This window comes from Arachis hypogaea, chromosome 2 (genome assembly GCF_003086295.3).
Source record: "Arachis hypogaea cultivar Tifrunner chromosome 2, arahy.Tifrunner.gnm2.J5K5, whole genome shotgun sequence".
NCBI classification, from domain to species: Eukaryota; Viridiplantae; Streptophyta; class Magnoliopsida; order Fabales; family Fabaceae; genus Arachis; species Arachis hypogaea.
This window is the reverse complement of record NC_092037.1, coordinates 64,464,071-64,482,882: the sequence shown is the minus strand read 5'-3', so window position 1 is coordinate 64,482,882 and position 18,812 is coordinate 64,464,071. Positions and strand designations below refer to the sequence as shown.

Genomic DNA, 18,812 nt, shown 5'->3' with positions numbered 1-18,812 from the left:
TATGATATGCACATAAATAATTTAGACAAAATATATAATATACATTTTAACCATAATTAAAATATTATATTCCATTTCTATAAACATACTTCACCTTGTTGTCCTTTCTCTAATTTTAAATCCTATTTTATTGAGGGAACCAATGGTTGCAATAATACATTAGCCAAACAAGAGAGAAAACAAAGTCAGAGATTCATATAACTCATCTAAAAGAAAACAACGTGGCAATAAGCAAGAGCAACAAGCAAAGACAAGTTAGAGTAATATAATATTAAGCAGCAGCCAAGAAAAGATCTTCCTACCCAGCCAGAATATTAAGCAAAACAAGAATCAATGATCTTCCTACCCAGCCAAAACCAGCCTACTTGCTATTAGCTTACAGTCACATGCATTCAACTAAATCAATTAACTAAGAATATCCTACCAGAATGTCAACATGGTTCCAGAGAAAATCAACATGAATCAGAAGCAAAATGAAAAAATGGAAGAGAAACTCACTTTTTCTTCTCCTTTGGAGGCAGAGATCAAAATCCAGAAACAGGGGAAAGATTGAAGCTTCTTGCTGTTTTCAAAAGCTGCTGCTGCTGCATCATCTTTTAGATTCTGACAAAGAAAAAAGATAGCTATAACTTCACATCAAATATCAGAGTACACCATATATATATATAGTAATCTAACTATGGAAAGAGATGCATGCTTTCTTAAAAAATTACCTGAATTTCCACACGAAGGGCTGTGATTTCCTCATCTCTCCCATCCTGTGTTTGTTTGCCAGCCTTGAGAGCACCCTATGACAATAAATAAATAAAAAATGAGTATTCCACGAAGGGGCTGTGATTCCTCAGTTATATTTCTGCCACATATGATATGATTAATATCCATTCTTCTGATACTCTCTTTGTCGCAAAGCAGCTTCCTCCTACATAAATAGCAAACAAGCTAGCTTACCTGCTCAGAAGTTTGGTTTCTAGGATACACCTTCTCTAAGAGAAGCAACCTGCCAAAATTAAAATAAACAAGGACACGAAAAATCAGCAAAGGCAGCACAAGGTGTAAAGTAGTTTCTATTGGTAAGTATTAAGCAAATGAAAAGTCAAATTCTTTCACGAATGAAAATATCAAAGTACCTTTGAAAACAAATCTTCTACTTCTCTTTCACGAATATCACCAGGGAGGTTCCCAACGTAGACTATTCTGCTCCCACGCCTACTCATTTTCAATCTGCGGCAATAAAATAATCAAAAATAAGGAACAACAATAAAACTGAAAGGTGATTAGAAGACCTAAAATTAAGCTAATTCAGCCAGCAATTTCAATTCTCAGCAAAATAAAAACAGAACATCGAAAGGGAGAGAATAAAGAGGAAAATAAAATTGTACAATTGAATTAGAGAGAGTATATAGAGACTGTTGGGGGCGGAGAAGGGTTGAAATGGGCGAAAGGGATTTTATTTTACCTCTGATGATGAGACGGAATTAGGATCGGTAGGTTTGCAGTGGAAGGCCTCCAGGTTAGGGTTTTTCAATTTTGTTGGAGGAAGGTGAAGCCACGGCGGCCATTGTTGAATTGATTCGAATTGGTGAAGCCACTGAGGGGTTCACCTTGTCGAGATCCTCACGAGAACGAGAGGTTCTCATAGTTCTTCTACTACTTCAATCGACTCTCGCGGTACTTCTGTAGCTGTGGTTAAGCTTCACCCATGGAGGAAGGAGCGACGTTTGAAGGCTTATGACAGAGTGAGCATGACGGAGGCTTTGAGATGGAGGGAGCGTCGACGGAGGGAGCGGCGAAGCAGGGGTTGGAAGCGCGACGAAGTTCTGGGATTAGGGTTGGAGGCGCGACGAAGCTCTGGGGTTAGGGTTGGATGCAGCGGCAGAGGGAGCCCGTACGACGCAAAGGACGACGGAGAGAGATCTGTGACGCCAGCGGCAGCGACAGCGGCGGAAGAAACTGGTGCGACGGAGAGAAGAAGCAACTCGGTGACGGCAATTAAAATGACATTTGATATGGGTGGAGTGTAAATGGATCGAGTGGATAGAGATAAGATTAGTGTTATCTCAATATTTACCGACGGAAAATTTAAATTACAGACGGATTTTTTTGTCTGTAATAATTTAATAAAATGTAGCGTTTTGTCTATTTAATTATAGACGGATTTTCCGTCTGTAACCATTTTTCACGGAAAAAAATTAATTTTTCTGACGGAATTATCGACGGATTCTATTTTCCGTCTGTAATTTATGCTAATCTATTTTTTTGTTTTCCGACAAAAAATCCCTCTGAAATTCCCTCTGTATTTCAGTGGGATAAAATTCGTCGGAAATATCTGTCTGTAATAACTAGTTTTCTAGTAGTGATTACTAATATTTTTTAATTAAACAAATTTTTCAAATCCCATAAAACGGATTTTTTTCTTATTGCAACCGTCCTTCTTGATTCTTTTGGTATTAATTCTCACTGTTTTAACGGCTACGATTGAGAGATATTTTTCAACTATGAATATTGTGAAGAATAATTCAGAAACAAGATAAAAGATGAATCTTTTGCTAATTGTCTTTTAATTATATTAAAAAAATTGTTGAAAATTTGACACATATTCTATTATCGATGAATTTTATGAAACGAAGAATCGACCACTTCGTTAGTAAAAAGTACATACATATTTTTTGTACTTTAAAATATATTCTCTATCGGTATATTTTTATAATACATCTTATATTATATAATTTTTACATAATTTTTTAATATTATATTATTAGTCCCCCATAATAATATTTTTAGATCTGTTCCTATCTACACTGGTTTTAACCACAAAATCTATCTAAAAGTAAAGAAGAAAAAGTATAATAAACTAAAATTCAACTAAAGAATTAATTATTTTTAATCAATATAAATCCTTTTTTTTGAAATGATTCTTTTATTCTAAATTATAAATCCTAAATCTTAAATTTTAAACCTTAACTTTTAAATTCTAAATTTTAACTCTAAACCCTATATTGTACTCTTCAAAAAGTAAAAATAAAAAAAAATATATAGTAAAAAATTACTAATATTAATCAATTAAAAATTAATTCTATATAATTATTAAATAAAATATAATGCAACATTAACTTTGTGATTTAAAATTAAAGTGATTATAATTTTTTTCCCTCAAAAAAAAAAATAATAGAACTTCTCGTATTTATGTTCTTCCTCTAGTATCAACTGTATCGACATAACATATCTCATTTTAACATTATCAACTTATATCTATTTAAAATATCTACATGTATTTGTCTTCCCATGCATAAACAAGTGAACAAAAATAACATGAAACTATGAAAGCATATCCATTACCAATTGTTATAGTTTATATCACATGAGAATTTCACATTAATGCATGGATTATTTCAATTAAAATAAGATGCTTTGAACTTTTTTTGCAGGAAATGTGAGTGACATTGTCTTCTCAAACATAAACACAAGCACAAGATACTATCACCCAGTAACGGAACAGAAAATTTATGTTGAGGGGCAAAACTAATACACATTATTATCAAAAGATATATTAATTTAAATTTAATAAAATAAAAATGCACATTAATTATTTAAATATAAAAAAATTAAAAATTACATTAGTTATTAACTTTTTTTTCTTCAAATATTAAAGGTATTTTTCTTTTTATTTTTATATTTTAAAAATATTAAATAATTGTTTCATTATCAACTTAATTAAATGTCTCTCTGTATATATGTAACCAAATAATTATTACTATTTTAAAATATTTTTTCATTACTATTTTTAAAAACAAAAAATATATATTCTAAACTAATAAATTGATCAATTGATTTTTATATGCAATATAATTACATATAATAAAATAGAATAAAAAATAAATAAATAAATAATAAAGATCACTAAATTGAGAATAACTAAATAAAAGATATAAATTCATGAAGAGAATAAAAAATTAGATTAGTATCTAATCTATAATTGCTTAAATTAAAATTTACAATTGAAAATATTAAAAAAATAATAAAATTAAAAAAATACATAGAGTCATAAAGAGGTATATAAAAAAATAAAGGATTTAAAATTTACCTTTTGATGAAGAGAAGATAACCACTAAACAAAGAATAGAAAAAAAAAGTTAAAAATATGAAATTGAGAAAATGGTTTAAGAGAATAAAGAAGTGGTGACGACTGAAATTTGAGAATGAAAAAAGATTAAATTTGATTAGGTTAACTAATAGTCCAAATAATAAAAAAATAAAGTGAATTTGAAACTTTAAATAATTGAATTTAATTTATTTATAGTAGAATCATTTAAAATTTAAAATAAAAATATATTATATATGTATTTTTTTAAAAAAATTAAAATGAGAGTGAGGCAAGTGCCTCCTTCCTGCCCAATGTAGGTCCGTCCCTGCTATGACCCATGATGGTGGGGGTAGAGCTGAGCCTATGTATGTGACAACATGTCCAAGAAAGACTGATTTTTTTGGTTATGAAAGAGATGAAGGTGTTGTGCCGGGTTATGAAAGATGGGGGTGCTACACCAATTTGTGAGACAGTCTTTTGCTCAGATTTAGTGTGAAAAAATTGGACCCTCCGAGTTCTTTGTTCTTAAAATTTTGTAAGTAAATCGGAGGGTCCGTTTTGTTTGGAGGATACAAAATTCACATAAACAAAATCGGACCGTGCGATATCTCCGTGATCAAATCAGATGGTCCATTTTCTCCGTTGATTTAGTTTTTGAATTTGGTTCTACTAGTTGCTGGGTCCGAGTTGTGCATGAGGACTATTTTTTTTAATTTACAGTAAATGAAATCGGACGGTCCATTTTTATTATTATATAATATTTTTTAATTAGGTTAAACAACTCGGTTGGTCCGAGTTGTGTGTGTATATATATACTTGTGAAGGTGTGCGAACCGTAGACAGCCGACCAGATCCAAGTTTTTTCATCTTGTTCAACTTCTCTTCTTCTTTCTCTGGGTCAGGTGTCTGTTTACGTGGGTTGGAAAAAAAAAGTTGATGGTGAAGTTTCTATTTTTGTTTAAGTGAGTGAGAGGAATGGATGATAGAGTCCTTTTGAAAGTGTATTATTTTAGTCAGATTTTGTTGCAGATGCCTGAAAGAGTAAAATTTGTTTGTGAAGATCCGTTAGATGTTGTTATTCCCTTCACAATTTCGTTTGAAGAGCTTAAAGGTGTGATTTGTGAGAAGATAGATTTAGAGATGTCAAGAAAAATATCATGTATTTTATACAGATATCCTGTACAGTATTTGGTGGATTCGTTCAATTTCAGACCAAATATATAACGGACAAAGCGAGCATGCAAGAGATATTTTCAATGTATATTGAAAGTCGTGCTCAAATCTCGTTCATCAAGTTGTACATTGAATTCGAACAATTTGAGGCCTACCGAAATATTTAACGGAAAGACTACAATAGTGACAGTGAGGAAGAGTTCGAAAGCAATTACAAAGTTGTTGGTCCAGACGGAGATGAAGAGTAAGGTGACGACACTGTGGCTTCGAATGTGACAGACGTGACAAATGCACTCACGAACGAGGTGCCATTTGAGGAGCCATCTTTCATGCGAGTTTTGGATTTGGAAGTCATGCATACTCCAAAGTTTTCGGGCTATATGAGTGCAGGTACTCAATCTATGATTTGTAAAAGAGTTTATTTAGTCAAGTTTAAGATAAAAATATTTTGAAATAATTAGTATTTATTAACCAGTATTTATTTAGTTATTTAGTTAATTAGGATTTATTAATAAGTATTTATTATAGTATTTATGAAGTTATTTAGGCGATTGGTATTTATTTTTAGTTATTTAGTTAATTTGTATTTATTTAGTTATTTAGTTAATTAGGATTTATTAATAAGTATTTATTATAGTATTTATTATAGTATTTATGAAATTATTTAGGCAATTGGTATTTATTTTTAGTTATTTAGTTAATTTGTATTTATTTAATTATTTAATTAATTAGGATTTATTAATAAGTATTTATTATGATATTTATGAAGTTATTTAGGGTATTGGTATTTATTTTTAGTTATTTAGTTAATTTGTATTAATTTAGTTATTTAGTTAATTAGGGTTTATTCATTAGTATTTGTGATAGTATTTATTTTTAGTTATTTAGGCGATTACTATTTATTTTTAGTGTTTAGTTAATTTGTATTTATTTATTTATTTTGTTAATTAGGGTTTATTAATGAGTATTTGTTATAGTATTTATTTTTAGTTATTTAGGCGATTAGTATTTATTTTTAGTTATTTAGATAATTTGTATTAATTAATAGTATGTATTAATGTGTTTGTGTTTTTATTTTATTGAGATTGAGATAATAACGTAATGTAAAGCTTATTTATATCATTATTTATGTTGTCAATACTGATTTAATTTTAATTTTGGTCATTACACAATCATTTATTAAATATTTATGGTATGGCTGCAGTCCTGGCAGAAGTTTCTTTTGTCGCAGATGGTGAATTCACTGTGGGGATGTAATTCAGTTCTAGGGAACTTGTTATTAAAGCGATGAAGGAGTATACCCTCCGAAGAAGTGTAGACTACCATGTGTATGAGTCGGAGCCGTTGATATTTTATACGAAGTGTACACAGTACGGGTCAGGGTGTGATTGGCTTATCAGAGTTAGCATGATCAGCAGAAAGTATTGTTGGGTTATTAAGAGGTACAACGGCAGTCACACTTGTACCAGAGCAACCATTTCTCAGGATCATTCGAAGCTAGATTCAAATACAATTGCAGAAACCATAAAGCCGTTGGTTGAGGCTGACCCCTTGTTAAAGGTAAAATCAGTTATTGCTGAAGTACAGTCGAAGTTCAACTACACCGTCAATTATTGGAAAGCTTGGTTGGCTAAGCAAAAGTCAGTTGAGAAAATATTTGGAGGTTGGGAAGCATCGTACGAAGCGTTGCCCATATGGTTTGAGGCCATGTGTCATAAGGAGCCATCAGTTGTCGTACATTTTGAGACTATGCCTACATATCAAGGGGATGACTTGGTAACTGATATCCGAGTATTGCATCGAGTCTTCTGGAGCTATTATCTCTGTATTAGAGTATTCAGACATTGTAAGGCAGTTGTCCAAGTGAACGGGACTCACTTGTACGGAAAGTATAAGGGTTGCTTATTAGTGACCGTTTCACAGGATGGTAACAATAATATCGTCCCGATTGCATTTGCTATTGTCGAGGGAGAGACTTCTGATGCGTGGCACTTTTTTCTTAGTAACCTGCATGAACATGTTGTGACTCGGGATGGTGTCAGACTTATATCGGACCGATATGAGTCCATAAATGCAGCTGTAGAACGCAGTAACGGAGCTTGGTCACCTCATAGAGCTTTTCACATGTTTTGCATCAGACATATAGAGTCGAACTTTCTAAGAAAATTCAAGGCACCATACCTTCAAAAGCTTGTCGTCAATATAGGTAACATTAAGTTCTTCAAAGTTCGTTATTAACATAGCTGCGATAAATATAAACTTCGTGAACCTTATCTTTTGTATGGTATCTGATATTGTGCAGGATATTCGAGGACGTTTCGCGAGTATGAAGTGTGTTACCAGTGTTTATGAGAGCGGGGCGAGGCGTACACTAACTGGTTAGACCGTATACCCCATGGACAGTATATGTTGGCATTCGATGGTGGTTACCGATGGGTCACATGACGACTAATCTAGTGGAATGCATCAACTCAGTCTTAAAAGGTGCACGCAATCTCCCCATCACTGCACTTGTGAAAGCAACATTCTACAGACTTAATGAGTTATTCACATGGAAAAGAGCTGAAGCGGAGGTTCGGATCAATGCTGGCCATGTCTTTTCTGAGCATGTGACCTCCAAAATTCATGCAAATCAACTTGCATTAGGAAACATTCAGGTTAATTGCTTCGACAGGCAGAATGAGGTTTTTGAAGTGCACAAGATGCCAAGTGGAGTGGAGTATGCTGTTGACCTCTGTCGTCAATGATGTGACTGTGGTGAGTTCCAGGTGGACCAGATTCCTTGCCGACATGTGTTTGCATGTTGTGCAAATCAACAACTAGATTTGCAGATGTATGTGCATGACGTTTTTAAGATAGACCAAGTTAGACGCGTTTAACGGGCTAGGTTTAGGCCACTCGGGAATCCAACTACGTGGCCTTCTTACAATGGTCCTCAATTCGTACTGAATCCGTATCTGAGACGCGTTTCCAAAGGTTGCCCCAGGATGATGCGCTTCTTGAATGAGATGGACACACGGATGTTACGTCGTCCGAGGCGATGTAGGCAATGTGGGGCTGAGGGACACAATTATAGTAGATGCCGTCAGGGAGGTGGTCGAGGTACTGACCATAATGCGTAGTAGATTCATATGATATTTGAAAAATTGTAACTTATGTCAATGTAATTTATGATAATTGAATCATTGTAACCTGTGTCAATGTAATTTATGATAATTGAATCATAATTGAATCATTGTAACCTATGTCCAAGTAAAGATTCACATGCAAAGTCATCATAAGTATAATTGTTTAATGAAATTTAGAAAATTCAACTGAAACATACAATACTTAGTTGGTACTTAGGAAAGTTTAGTCATACATAAATAGTTAAAGTATACTTGATGAAAGATAACTGATATATAGAGAAAACTAGCTACACCACAACTACTTTCTCGCTGCCCATTCTCCAAAGTTCACAAGGTTCTTGCATTTCTTCATGGCCTTTTTAAACACAGACGGCGTGTATCGACTCGCGCTATGACGCGGTGGATCAATCTTGAGATTGTAGCATTTGCTTGTCTCATTTGGAGTACTTTTGTCACCTGTATATAATGCAATCAGACCAATCAAGTATATAGTATAATCAACATTAACCAACATATCATATATGAATATAATATCATCAATTGACCAAACAAGTATATAATTTAATCATTCCTACCCAACAAACCATACAATACTATGATAACATCAATTGACTGAAGAAGTAAAGCAATATTGAACCTGCGTCATTATGGGATTCTTCATCCTGGTCCATGTCCTCATCTTCTTCCTCCTCCGTGTCCTCGTCCTTGTCCTCCTCGTCTTCCTCGTCATCTGGCTCATCCGCTAAGTACTCATCAGTCTCATGCTCAAATGTCTTAGTATTTTCTTCAATCAGAGACATCAAAACACGGTTTGGGTTTTGACTATTCAGAACTCCTCAACCACCGTCACTCCTACTAGAATCACCAGATACAAACCCTCCAGAAGCACCCGAGTATGTGAGAAATGGATACCTCGCGTCAAACGAATGCCTACCCACCATGAAGTCGGCCTGATGGCCATGTTGTGCATGGCCGGCATCTAAGGACATGAACCTAAGCAACTAGCTAAAAGAACCTCTGTCTCCTGAGTCAAACTGTGGCGTAACCCAATGCTGTTGATGTATCGGGAACGACGTAGTAAACTGTGTCTGAGGTACATATTGGCTTGTGGAATGACGTTGTTCTTCTGGCGGTAGAGGTGGAGGTGGAGATGGCGATGGAGGCGGCGGTGACTGTGGCTCCTGCTCTTCATTTTTATCATCCATAACCTGGTCACCCTCAACATCCTTTTGGACCACAATATCCGACAAGTTCAAGTGATCGCCATACTTTGAACGGTACCAGTACATATAAGTATCTAATAGCTGCTGCGAAGCACTGGGTTCCTCAATAAGAACGTGATTATACCTATTTGTCCACTGCATCACCCAAAATGAATGAGTCGTGGCTGTGGCCCAGTTCAGATTCTTAGGACCAGTTAAGACTTCTCCGTGTGCCTGGTCTAGATTCCATTCCTGATGAGGAACTCCCTGAATGAAACCGAACTGTCGTCTAAACCTGTCGATAGCATGCCATTCAATACACTCAAAAGACACCAATGGCACCGTTGCACTCCGAGTGCATGTAGATGTCTGCAAGAATTATGTTCGGATCAACATGATCAACAGAATATGCAACCCATAAAAACTGGTAACAATAAAGCAAACAAATAATTAAAATCCAAATAACTAAATCATTAGACCTGACCCAAATACAACATTAATGCAAACACACCTGGCCTTCCTGAAGATCATCCAAGGCCTTCTTAAAATGAGCAAGCTTAAGATATCTATAGACTCGGTTTCCACGCTCCCAGTTACGCCACCTAATATAACGCATCTCATTAACACAATTGGATTCTAAATATGAATATACCAGGTAAATATAAGATAATGTTACCTATTTGCAAGCGAAAAACTGCGGGGTTCCCTAGGAACCGACGCTAGATATGGTAGGCGAATCCATGCCCAACACAGTAGAAGTGTTAGCGGACCATCGATTTTCTTACAGTCAAAACATGATGCCCTGCATAAACTCCTGTACAGGTGTGTTAGGCATGCTGATCCCCAACTGTACTGTCTAATACTAGCAAAATCACTCAGCAAAGGCAGAAACTTCCAGTGGACAGATGTCCCAGACTTGTCTCCAAATAAGATCATACTGATCAACAACATGATGTGGCACTTAACGTACACCTGTATACTGTTTTCATCAGTCAACTGTAACCGTTCTTTTAAATCACGTAGCCACGTCAGTTTTATGCTGCTTCCTCGATAATCCAACTTTCTCGGTGCGACCCCAAATTGGTGTAGACACTCTGCCTCTAAGACTTCAAAACTACTCAAAGTCATCCCTGTCACTGGAAGGCCATCGGTCGGAAGACCAAATATCATAGCCACATCTTCCAGTGTTACGGCACATTCACCAACCAGAAGGTGAAAGGTATGTGTGTCTGGGTGCCACCTTTCCACTAAAGCATTTACCAGTGCTTTCTGACATTGAACTACTCCAATCTGGGCGACATGGTAAAACCCAGTTGATCGTAAATGCTCCTCCACTCTCTTATTGTACCGATTCGGAGGGACATGGTGATCACATGTCAATATCCGTAAAGCCTACAAAAGCATAGCAAAAGCACGATTCAAATTACACAACTATCATACATAATTTTAAAAAATCTAATTAAAACATATAATTATATTGAATCCGATTTACAAAGTAATAACATTTTCATTTCTAATTTTAATTAATGTACATAGAGCCTATATCTAACTTACTGCAGATAATAGTCACTAATACATACTTTTACTTTCTATCTAACTAATAATATTCCAATGTAATAATAATAAAACCTCAACTAAAATAACATACTTCTATCCATTAAAAGGCTAACAGAAAACAAGTAATTACTACCAAAAATGCAAATACATTATACTTTATAGATCCTAATTTACTATTTGAAATTATCAAGATTGTTCCAAAAAAATATACACCGAAAGTATCCTAAAATTATAATTTTTAGAATTAACTATAATAGTTAACTAATTAATTATTATTTCTAAAATTATTATAAAAAATTATAAACAAGTCATTTTTAATACTAATATATTATATTGGAAAAAAGTCTAAACAAGAATTACTTATTTTTAAACACACATGTTTCTAACTATTATTTAAACATATAACCATAAATTCTTAAAATTAAACATAACAGTTAACTACTTAACTCTAATTTCAAATATTATTACAAAAATTTATAAATAAGTCATTTTTAATACTGAACTATTCATATTCGAAAAAAAATTTTAAACAAGAATTAATTATATTTAAACCCACTTATCTAACTATTATTTAAATACATATTTCTAAATTTTTAAATTTAATTAGAATAGTTAACCACTTAACTATAATTTCTAATATTATTACAAAAAATTCTAAACAACAATTTTTTTGCTTCTAATATGTTAAATTAAAAAAAATCTAAACAACAATTAACTACATTTAAATATATATATATATATATATATATATATATATATATTTCTAACTATTATTTAAATATATATTCCTAAATTTCTACAATTAACCATAACTTCTAATATTATTCCAAAAAATTCTAAAAATTAATTTTTTTTAATAATCTGTTATATTACACACAACTCTAAACAAGAACCAACTACATTTACACTTTATTTAAATATTTATTTTTAAATTTCTATCAATAAAATTATACACTAACTCATATATATGTTTTTCAGTTCAACTCCTAACAACCATAAATATAATTAAATTTCTAAAAATAAAAAATATAATTCTGACAATATAAAAAGAATTTAACAAAAAAAACTTACATAATCAGAATAGTTGAGATATTTTACAATGTGAAGTTTCGGACGATCAACATTTCTAGGTTTTGATTTCTTTGACATTTTAGCTTTTTTTTTTCCTCAACCAGATGAAGCTGAAGACATTGAGGGAGGAAGAAGATGAAGTTCTGTATGCTGGGTGGGGAAGGAAGGGAAAGTGAATTCTCTGGGTACGCATGCAATGACTCTTAAAGGGGCACCGTCTGTGAGGAGCACCACGCCAACGACACGTGGCTTGGGGAAGGACAAATTGGATGGTCTGTTTTTAGACGAAAAAATCGAAGAGTTCGAATTTTCCTAAGCAACTCGCACGGTCCAATTAGTGTCTTCCTGATACCACAATCCGGTAAAACTCTCCTGCTCTCCATATCTGCATCCTACACTAATATAACCTCCATAATAAAATTAATTTGCGCCCAAGAAACTCAACCTCAAAGGAAGGTTCAATCTCAAATATAATTTTCATCAACATATCAGCAAATTTAGAAAATGGGGTATTCCTATCTGGCTCAAAGAGAGGGTTACTAAGGAACTTAAGATTCATCAATGTGGATCTCAATTACAAAAGAGTCACCAATGATTTTGGTGAAACATAAAACAGTAGGGGTGATGATGGAACACATTGAAAGTATTGAGTTAAAAAATGTTAATATCAGATGGTCATATAATGATAATGATAATTTGAAAGAGTGGAATAATCCTATGGAGTTTAGGCCTTCTACTGTGAATAACATTACTTTTTTTTTTTATTTTCATTTTGGATTGTACACAAACAGCAAGTAAAGTGAAAAAATGGTTAGAAATTTAGGAAAGGCAATAACTTTGTGCATTTGTAGCTTACAATGAATCACCATAACTTTGTAGCTTCTAGGTTGAAAATTTGTGATACGGAATCCCCCCCCCTTTCTTCTCTCTCTCCTTAGATCACGGTCACTTCTATTAGTGCATGTTTGGGCGCCATTATTTTGTTAAAAAAAAGATCTTTTTTCAATAAAAAATATCTTTTTTAATTTTTTAACGTGTTTGGCAAATTTCTAGTAGTAAAAATAAAAGCACTAGTAAAATCAAAAAAAGAATTTTTTTTGAGAAGCTGTAATTTACATCTTTTTTTAAAAGATCTTTTTTTCTTAAAAAAAAGATATTTTTCATGTAATAAATAAACAAAAAAGTACTTTTATATTGTTATACCCAAACATAATTGATAGATAAAAAGACCTTTTTACATGAGATATCCAAACATAAAATTACTTTTATTTCTCTATAAGATCTTTTAAAAAAAGATAACTCGAAAAAAGATCTTTTCTTAAAAGCTCACCCAAACAAACCCTTAGTCTTTTTTTCTTCTTCTCTTTAAGCTAATTGTTTTTCTTTTCTAATTTTTGTTTATTTTAATTTCAATTAAATATATATTTTTTTCATTTTCAACACACAAGCTTAAAATTCTTAATTAAGATACTAAAGTATTTATTACTTTGACCAATTATAACCGGTGTATTCTTTTTTTTTTCCTACCAATATATTTACATTCCGTTGATTTAGAATTCTTTTAACATTATTCAAGATGATTAATCCCAAAAAGGAAATAATAAAAAATAAATAAATTTCTAGCTGGTGCAAAAAGCAGAAAGTTCATAGTAAGTTTTTTTTAAGGTTAAATTATTACTTTAATCTCTATATTTTTATTAAATTTTTATTTTTTAATTAGATTTTTAAGTCATTTAAATATTTTAATTAGGTTCCTACTATAGTACTATGATAATAATGTTTTAGCTAATGGAATATTTCGTTAGTTCACAAATTAAAGTTACCATTAATAATTATTAAATTTCTAAATATGATTCTCTACAAGATATCTCCTATCTTATCCTATCTTATTTGGAATATAGATATTTGGACATAATTTTTTAAAGGTATTTAATTTTTACTAGAAAAAAATATTTTATTTTAAAAATAATGATTAAATTAATCTCTAAAAAATTATTCAATCATCATTTTTATCTCCAAATAATTTTTTTAATTAAATTAGTCTCTGAAATTAAGAATAATAATCATTCTTAATCCACTTTTATCATTTTTAAACTTTTTACTATAATAAAAAACAAATGTCATTAAATGATTTTTCATTTACAAATAAAAAATAACAAGGAATAACAAAGAATATAAAATTAAAATGATATAAGTGAATATAATTAATTTAAATATAAGTAAATATAAAATTAAAATACTAATAAGTTATAATTTAAATGACATAGTCTCTTCATACTCAGCTAAAGATTTTTTGTGGGTTCGAGTTTCACTCCTAACTTAAAAAAAATATAAAATTAAAATAATATCTACAAAAATTATTGTACAATTTTATTATATAATTAATAATTAACATACAAAATAACAAGAAATAACTCATAGTTTAGTAACTATGGAAATATAAAATACAAAGAGAATCTAAGTTTAAACTATATCTTCATTTTTCATAGGTAGTTAATCCGGTCCGATTTTATAACTATGCAATCAACATTCAAAATCAATTGATATCATACCACATATTCATAAAAAAAAAGAAGGCACAGTAACTAGACGATCTCGTCGGTTGTAAGAATAAATGAGATTGATATTAAATCTTTTAGAAACTATTTTGATTAAAAAATTATTTGGGGACAAAAATGACGGTCGAACAATCTTTCGAAAACTAATTTGATCATTAACCCTTTTATTATAAGTGAATAAAATGTTATTTATAAAAAACAAAATTTTAAAAATATTTTAAAGGAATAAAGGGGCACTATTTGTTCCTCTAGTTTATTGAATTTGGAAGAGAAAATTTCAAAATGCACGTTATTCTCCCTACAAGACATGTCATACGTTCCATCATCCACAAAACCTTAATCCAACAAAAACAACACCATCACCAACTAAAACTTCTTCTTCCAACTCATCCTTCAAACTCACTACATGTTCTCAGCACATTCATTCCCTCTAACAACAATCTCCAACAATCACTTCTACAAATGGCCCTTTGTGGATATGACATGAACTTCCAAGAATACAACACACTCTTGAACGAGTGTGTGATCAGAAGAGCATTTAGGGAAGGGCAAAGGGTACATGCCCACATGATCAAAACCCGCTATCTTCCTGCAGTGTACCTCAGGACAAGGTTGATTGTGTTCTACGCTAAGTGTGATTCCTTGGCAGATGCCCACCGGGTGCTCGATGAAATGCCTGAACAGAATGTGGTCTCGTGGACTGCCATGATTTCTGCGTATTCTCAGAGAGGGTATGCCATTCAAGCCTTGAATCTTTTTGTACAGATGTTAAGATCAGGTATTGTTCATGAAAGTGGGCAATTTAATAAATCGGTGTTTGGTGATTTTGGAATTAAACTTGATTTTTCTTTTTCTAATATGGTGGTTGGTTTTGGCTTGTTAAGAATTCATTCTACCATGTGGTTTATATTGGTGGATGGTAGTTAACTTAGTTGTTAATTGTTCAGAGTTACTGGTTAGTTTGTAAATCTTTGTTGCTAAATTAACTCTAGTTAGTAAACGTTAATTGTTACTTAGTTGCTAAATTAACTCTACTTGGTAAACTTTTTTTCTTTTTCCCTTTTTTTTCATCTTGCTATTGAGTGCTTGATATTTGTTGTTATGGATTCGTTTTAATGCGTGAAAGATGTGTTACTCCTTGTTAAATTCTAGTTGATAATTTAGGTGTCTATATTAAGATTCTCATTTAATGAAGTTAATTGCCATTGACTAATTGTGACTAGTACTCTGTTGAATTTGACAAACACACTGAAAATCTATGCTAATTATGTTTCAATGAGGAATTAGATCATGGGAATTTTATATTTCTGTAGATTTATTGACTTTTGCTGTTTTGGTAATTGCTGTGTAATTGGTTCCCTGTGCTTATGGTAACTATGGTTTTTTTTTTTTTTTGCAGGTACAGAACCTAACGAGTTCACTTTTGCTACTGTACTTACTTCTTGTACAGGTTCTCTGGGATTCTTCTTGGGGAGGCAAATCCACTCCCTTATCATAAGATTAAATTACGAAGTGCATGTTTTTGTTGGAAGTTCACTCCTTGATATGTATGCTAAAGATGGTAAAATTCATGAAGCTCGAGACATATTTGAATGCTTGCCAGAAAGGGATGTAGTTTCTTGCACTGCTATAATCGCTGGATATGCTCAACTGAGTTTGGATGAGGAAGCACTGGAGCTGTTTCGCCGGTTACAGGGGGAAGGAATGCAATCCAATTATGTTACTTACACTAGTGTCTTAACTGCGCTTTCTGGACTTGCTGCTTTAGATCATGGGAAGCAAGTGCACAACCATGTTCTTCGCGCTGAACTTCCATCATATGTGGTTCTCCAAAATTCATTGATTGACATGTACTCAAAATGTGGCAACCTCACTTATTCTAGAAGAATTTTCGATACCATGCATGAGAGAACAGTTATCTCTTGGAATGCAATGCTGGTTGGTTATAGCAAACATGGAATGGGAAGAGAAGTGCTTGAGCTTTTCACTTTAATGAGAGATGAAAACAAAGTCAAGCCTGACAGGGTCACAATTTTGGCCGTTTTATCTGGCTGCAGTCACGGGGGACTGGAAAACAAGGGGATGGATATATTTTATGATATGATCGATGAAAAAATCGCAGTTGAGCCAGAGCCTGAGCATTATGGTTGTGTTGTTGATTTGCTTGGTCGTGCTGGTCGGGTAGAAGAAGCTCTTGAGTTCATAAAAAAAATGCCTTTTGAACCAACAGCCGCTATATTGGGTTCCCTTTTAGGTGCTTGCAGAGTTCATTCAAATGTTGACATTGGTGAATTTGTGGGGCGTCGTCTTCTAGAGATCGAACCTGGGAATGCCGGAAACTATGTTATTCTTTCCAACTTATATGCTTCAGCAGGAAAATGGGAAGATGTAAGATCATTAAGGGACCTGATGTTGAAGAAGGCTGTAACAAAAGAACCAGGAAGAAGCTGGATTGAGCTTGATCAAGTACTTCATACTTTCCATGCAAGTGATCGATCTCATCCGAGAAGAGAAGAAGTGGCTGCAAAAGTGAAGGAATTGTCTGTCATATTCAAGGAAGCAGGCTATCTTCCTGATTTGAGTTGTGTTTTGCATGACGTCGATGAGGAGCAGAAGGAGAAGATGCTTTTAGGCCACAGTGAAAAGCTAGCATTGTCTTTTGGGCTAATTGCCACACCTGAAAGCGTGCCAATCCGTGTCATAAAAAATCTTCGAATTTGTGTTGATTGCCATAATTTTGCTAAATATATCTCCAAGATATATGGAAGAGAGGTGTGCTTGAGAGATAAAAACCGATTTCATCGAATTGTTGGAGGAAAGTGTTCCTGTGGAGATTATTGGTGAGAAAACATTGGTAGAGAGCATTCAATGAAACTTCTAGGATTCAAGAAGTGTGTGGCTTTTGGATCTTTTGACGCATTCAGTGATAACACTGAAATTGGCTTCCAATTTAACGAAAGTATACAATTGCTCCAAGATCGGGGAAACAGGGAAAAAGTAGGCCAACCAAGATTAATGGTCAGTTTTTTATAAGAACAGATGAGTTTTTATATCAGCTAATCTCAGTTGATTATGCTGAAGAGAGAACTGGCTTGACCACATGGAATGTGTCTTAGCCCCATGAACATGTTCAAAAATATGTTCAGAAACTATCAAACTGGAACCAAGTACTTATATCTTTCCCATTTTCGTTTTTAAACGAAATTGATAATATGATTATGATTGTTGTACAGAAAGCTTGTAAGTATTAACTTACATAGACTTTATTGGTGGCTATTTCAAGAAGAAATATATTCTATGAAGCAGGGCGGAATGGAGCCAGTATTAAGAAATAAATATATCTCTATTTTACCTATGTTAAGGACATCTTTTAACCAATATAAATAGAGAAAAATGAACTAATTTAATGAAAAAATATGTATGCAAGGTATTTTTTTATTTCAAGAAATGTTGAGGTGTTTTTGGACATCATAATACCATTGGTTGAAATTTTATATGCTTCTTTTTTCTCAATTGATATTTTGGATTCAAATCATGAATACCAAAAAAAAAAAAAAAAAAAAAACTGGTGTTAGTAGAGCTATATTTCTTACAAGATTTCAAATGCTGAAAATTGATTGTATCCACTAGAAAGATATTGAAAAAAATGGAGGAACATAGCACACAATAGCCCCCTTGGTTTCAATATAGTCGTATACTGTTAACAGAGAAAAGATTGAAAGCCGATCCTTTCGATATGCACAAAAACAAGTTTTCAGGATATTCTAATCTTTCGACCGTCTCTTAAGAAAATTTACCCTTGCTCTCGATTTTGCCTAGAATTTATATGTGGAGAATTTTAGGATATAATATTTTTAGTAATTTTGAGAATTAAATAGAATTAACTTAATACAAAACAAATTTAAAGAAAAAATGTCATTTTAAATTTTTTATGTTAATATATCCAACAATACGAAGGTGATTTAGTTTCGAGTGAAGTGACTTAGTTTCGAGTGAAGCCACCACCTATAAATATGTTTGAAGTGTTGATTAGATGTTTTCA

The 18,812-nt window shown here is 32.6% G+C and overlaps 1 protein-coding gene and 1 pseudogene across 1 annotated transcript; both read left to right on the top strand.

The window, feature by feature from the left end:
* Positions 1-13,010, top strand: part of LOC112726260 (uncharacterized) — a 71,132-nt pseudogene extending 58,122 nt beyond the window's left edge.
* A 2,015-nt stretch (positions 13,011-15,025) lies between these two features.
* Positions 15,026-18,106, top strand: LOC112746132 (putative pentatricopeptide repeat-containing protein At3g13770, mitochondrial). Its single transcript, XM_025794920.3, has 2 exons — positions 15,026-15,548; positions 16,170-18,106. Exons 1-2 carry the CDS (start codon positions 15,053-15,055, stop codon positions 17,612-17,614), a joined length of 1,941 nt encoding a protein of 646 aa, XP_025650705.1. The 5' UTR covers positions 15,026-15,052; the 3' UTR covers positions 17,615-18,106.
* Positions 18,107-18,812: the final 706 nt, after the last annotated feature.

What these genes read in the sequence shown, in the direction of transcription:
- LOC112746132 (XM_025794920.3), top strand. Translation starts at nt 15,053, where the DNA reads ATGCACGTTATTCTCCCTACAAGACATGTCATACGTTCCATCATCCAC. An exon ending in TGTACAGATGTTAAGATCAG is followed by an intron (nt 15,549 to 16,169) that starts GTATTGTTCATG and finishes TTTTTTTTGCAG; the next exon opens with GTACAGAACCTAACGAGTTC.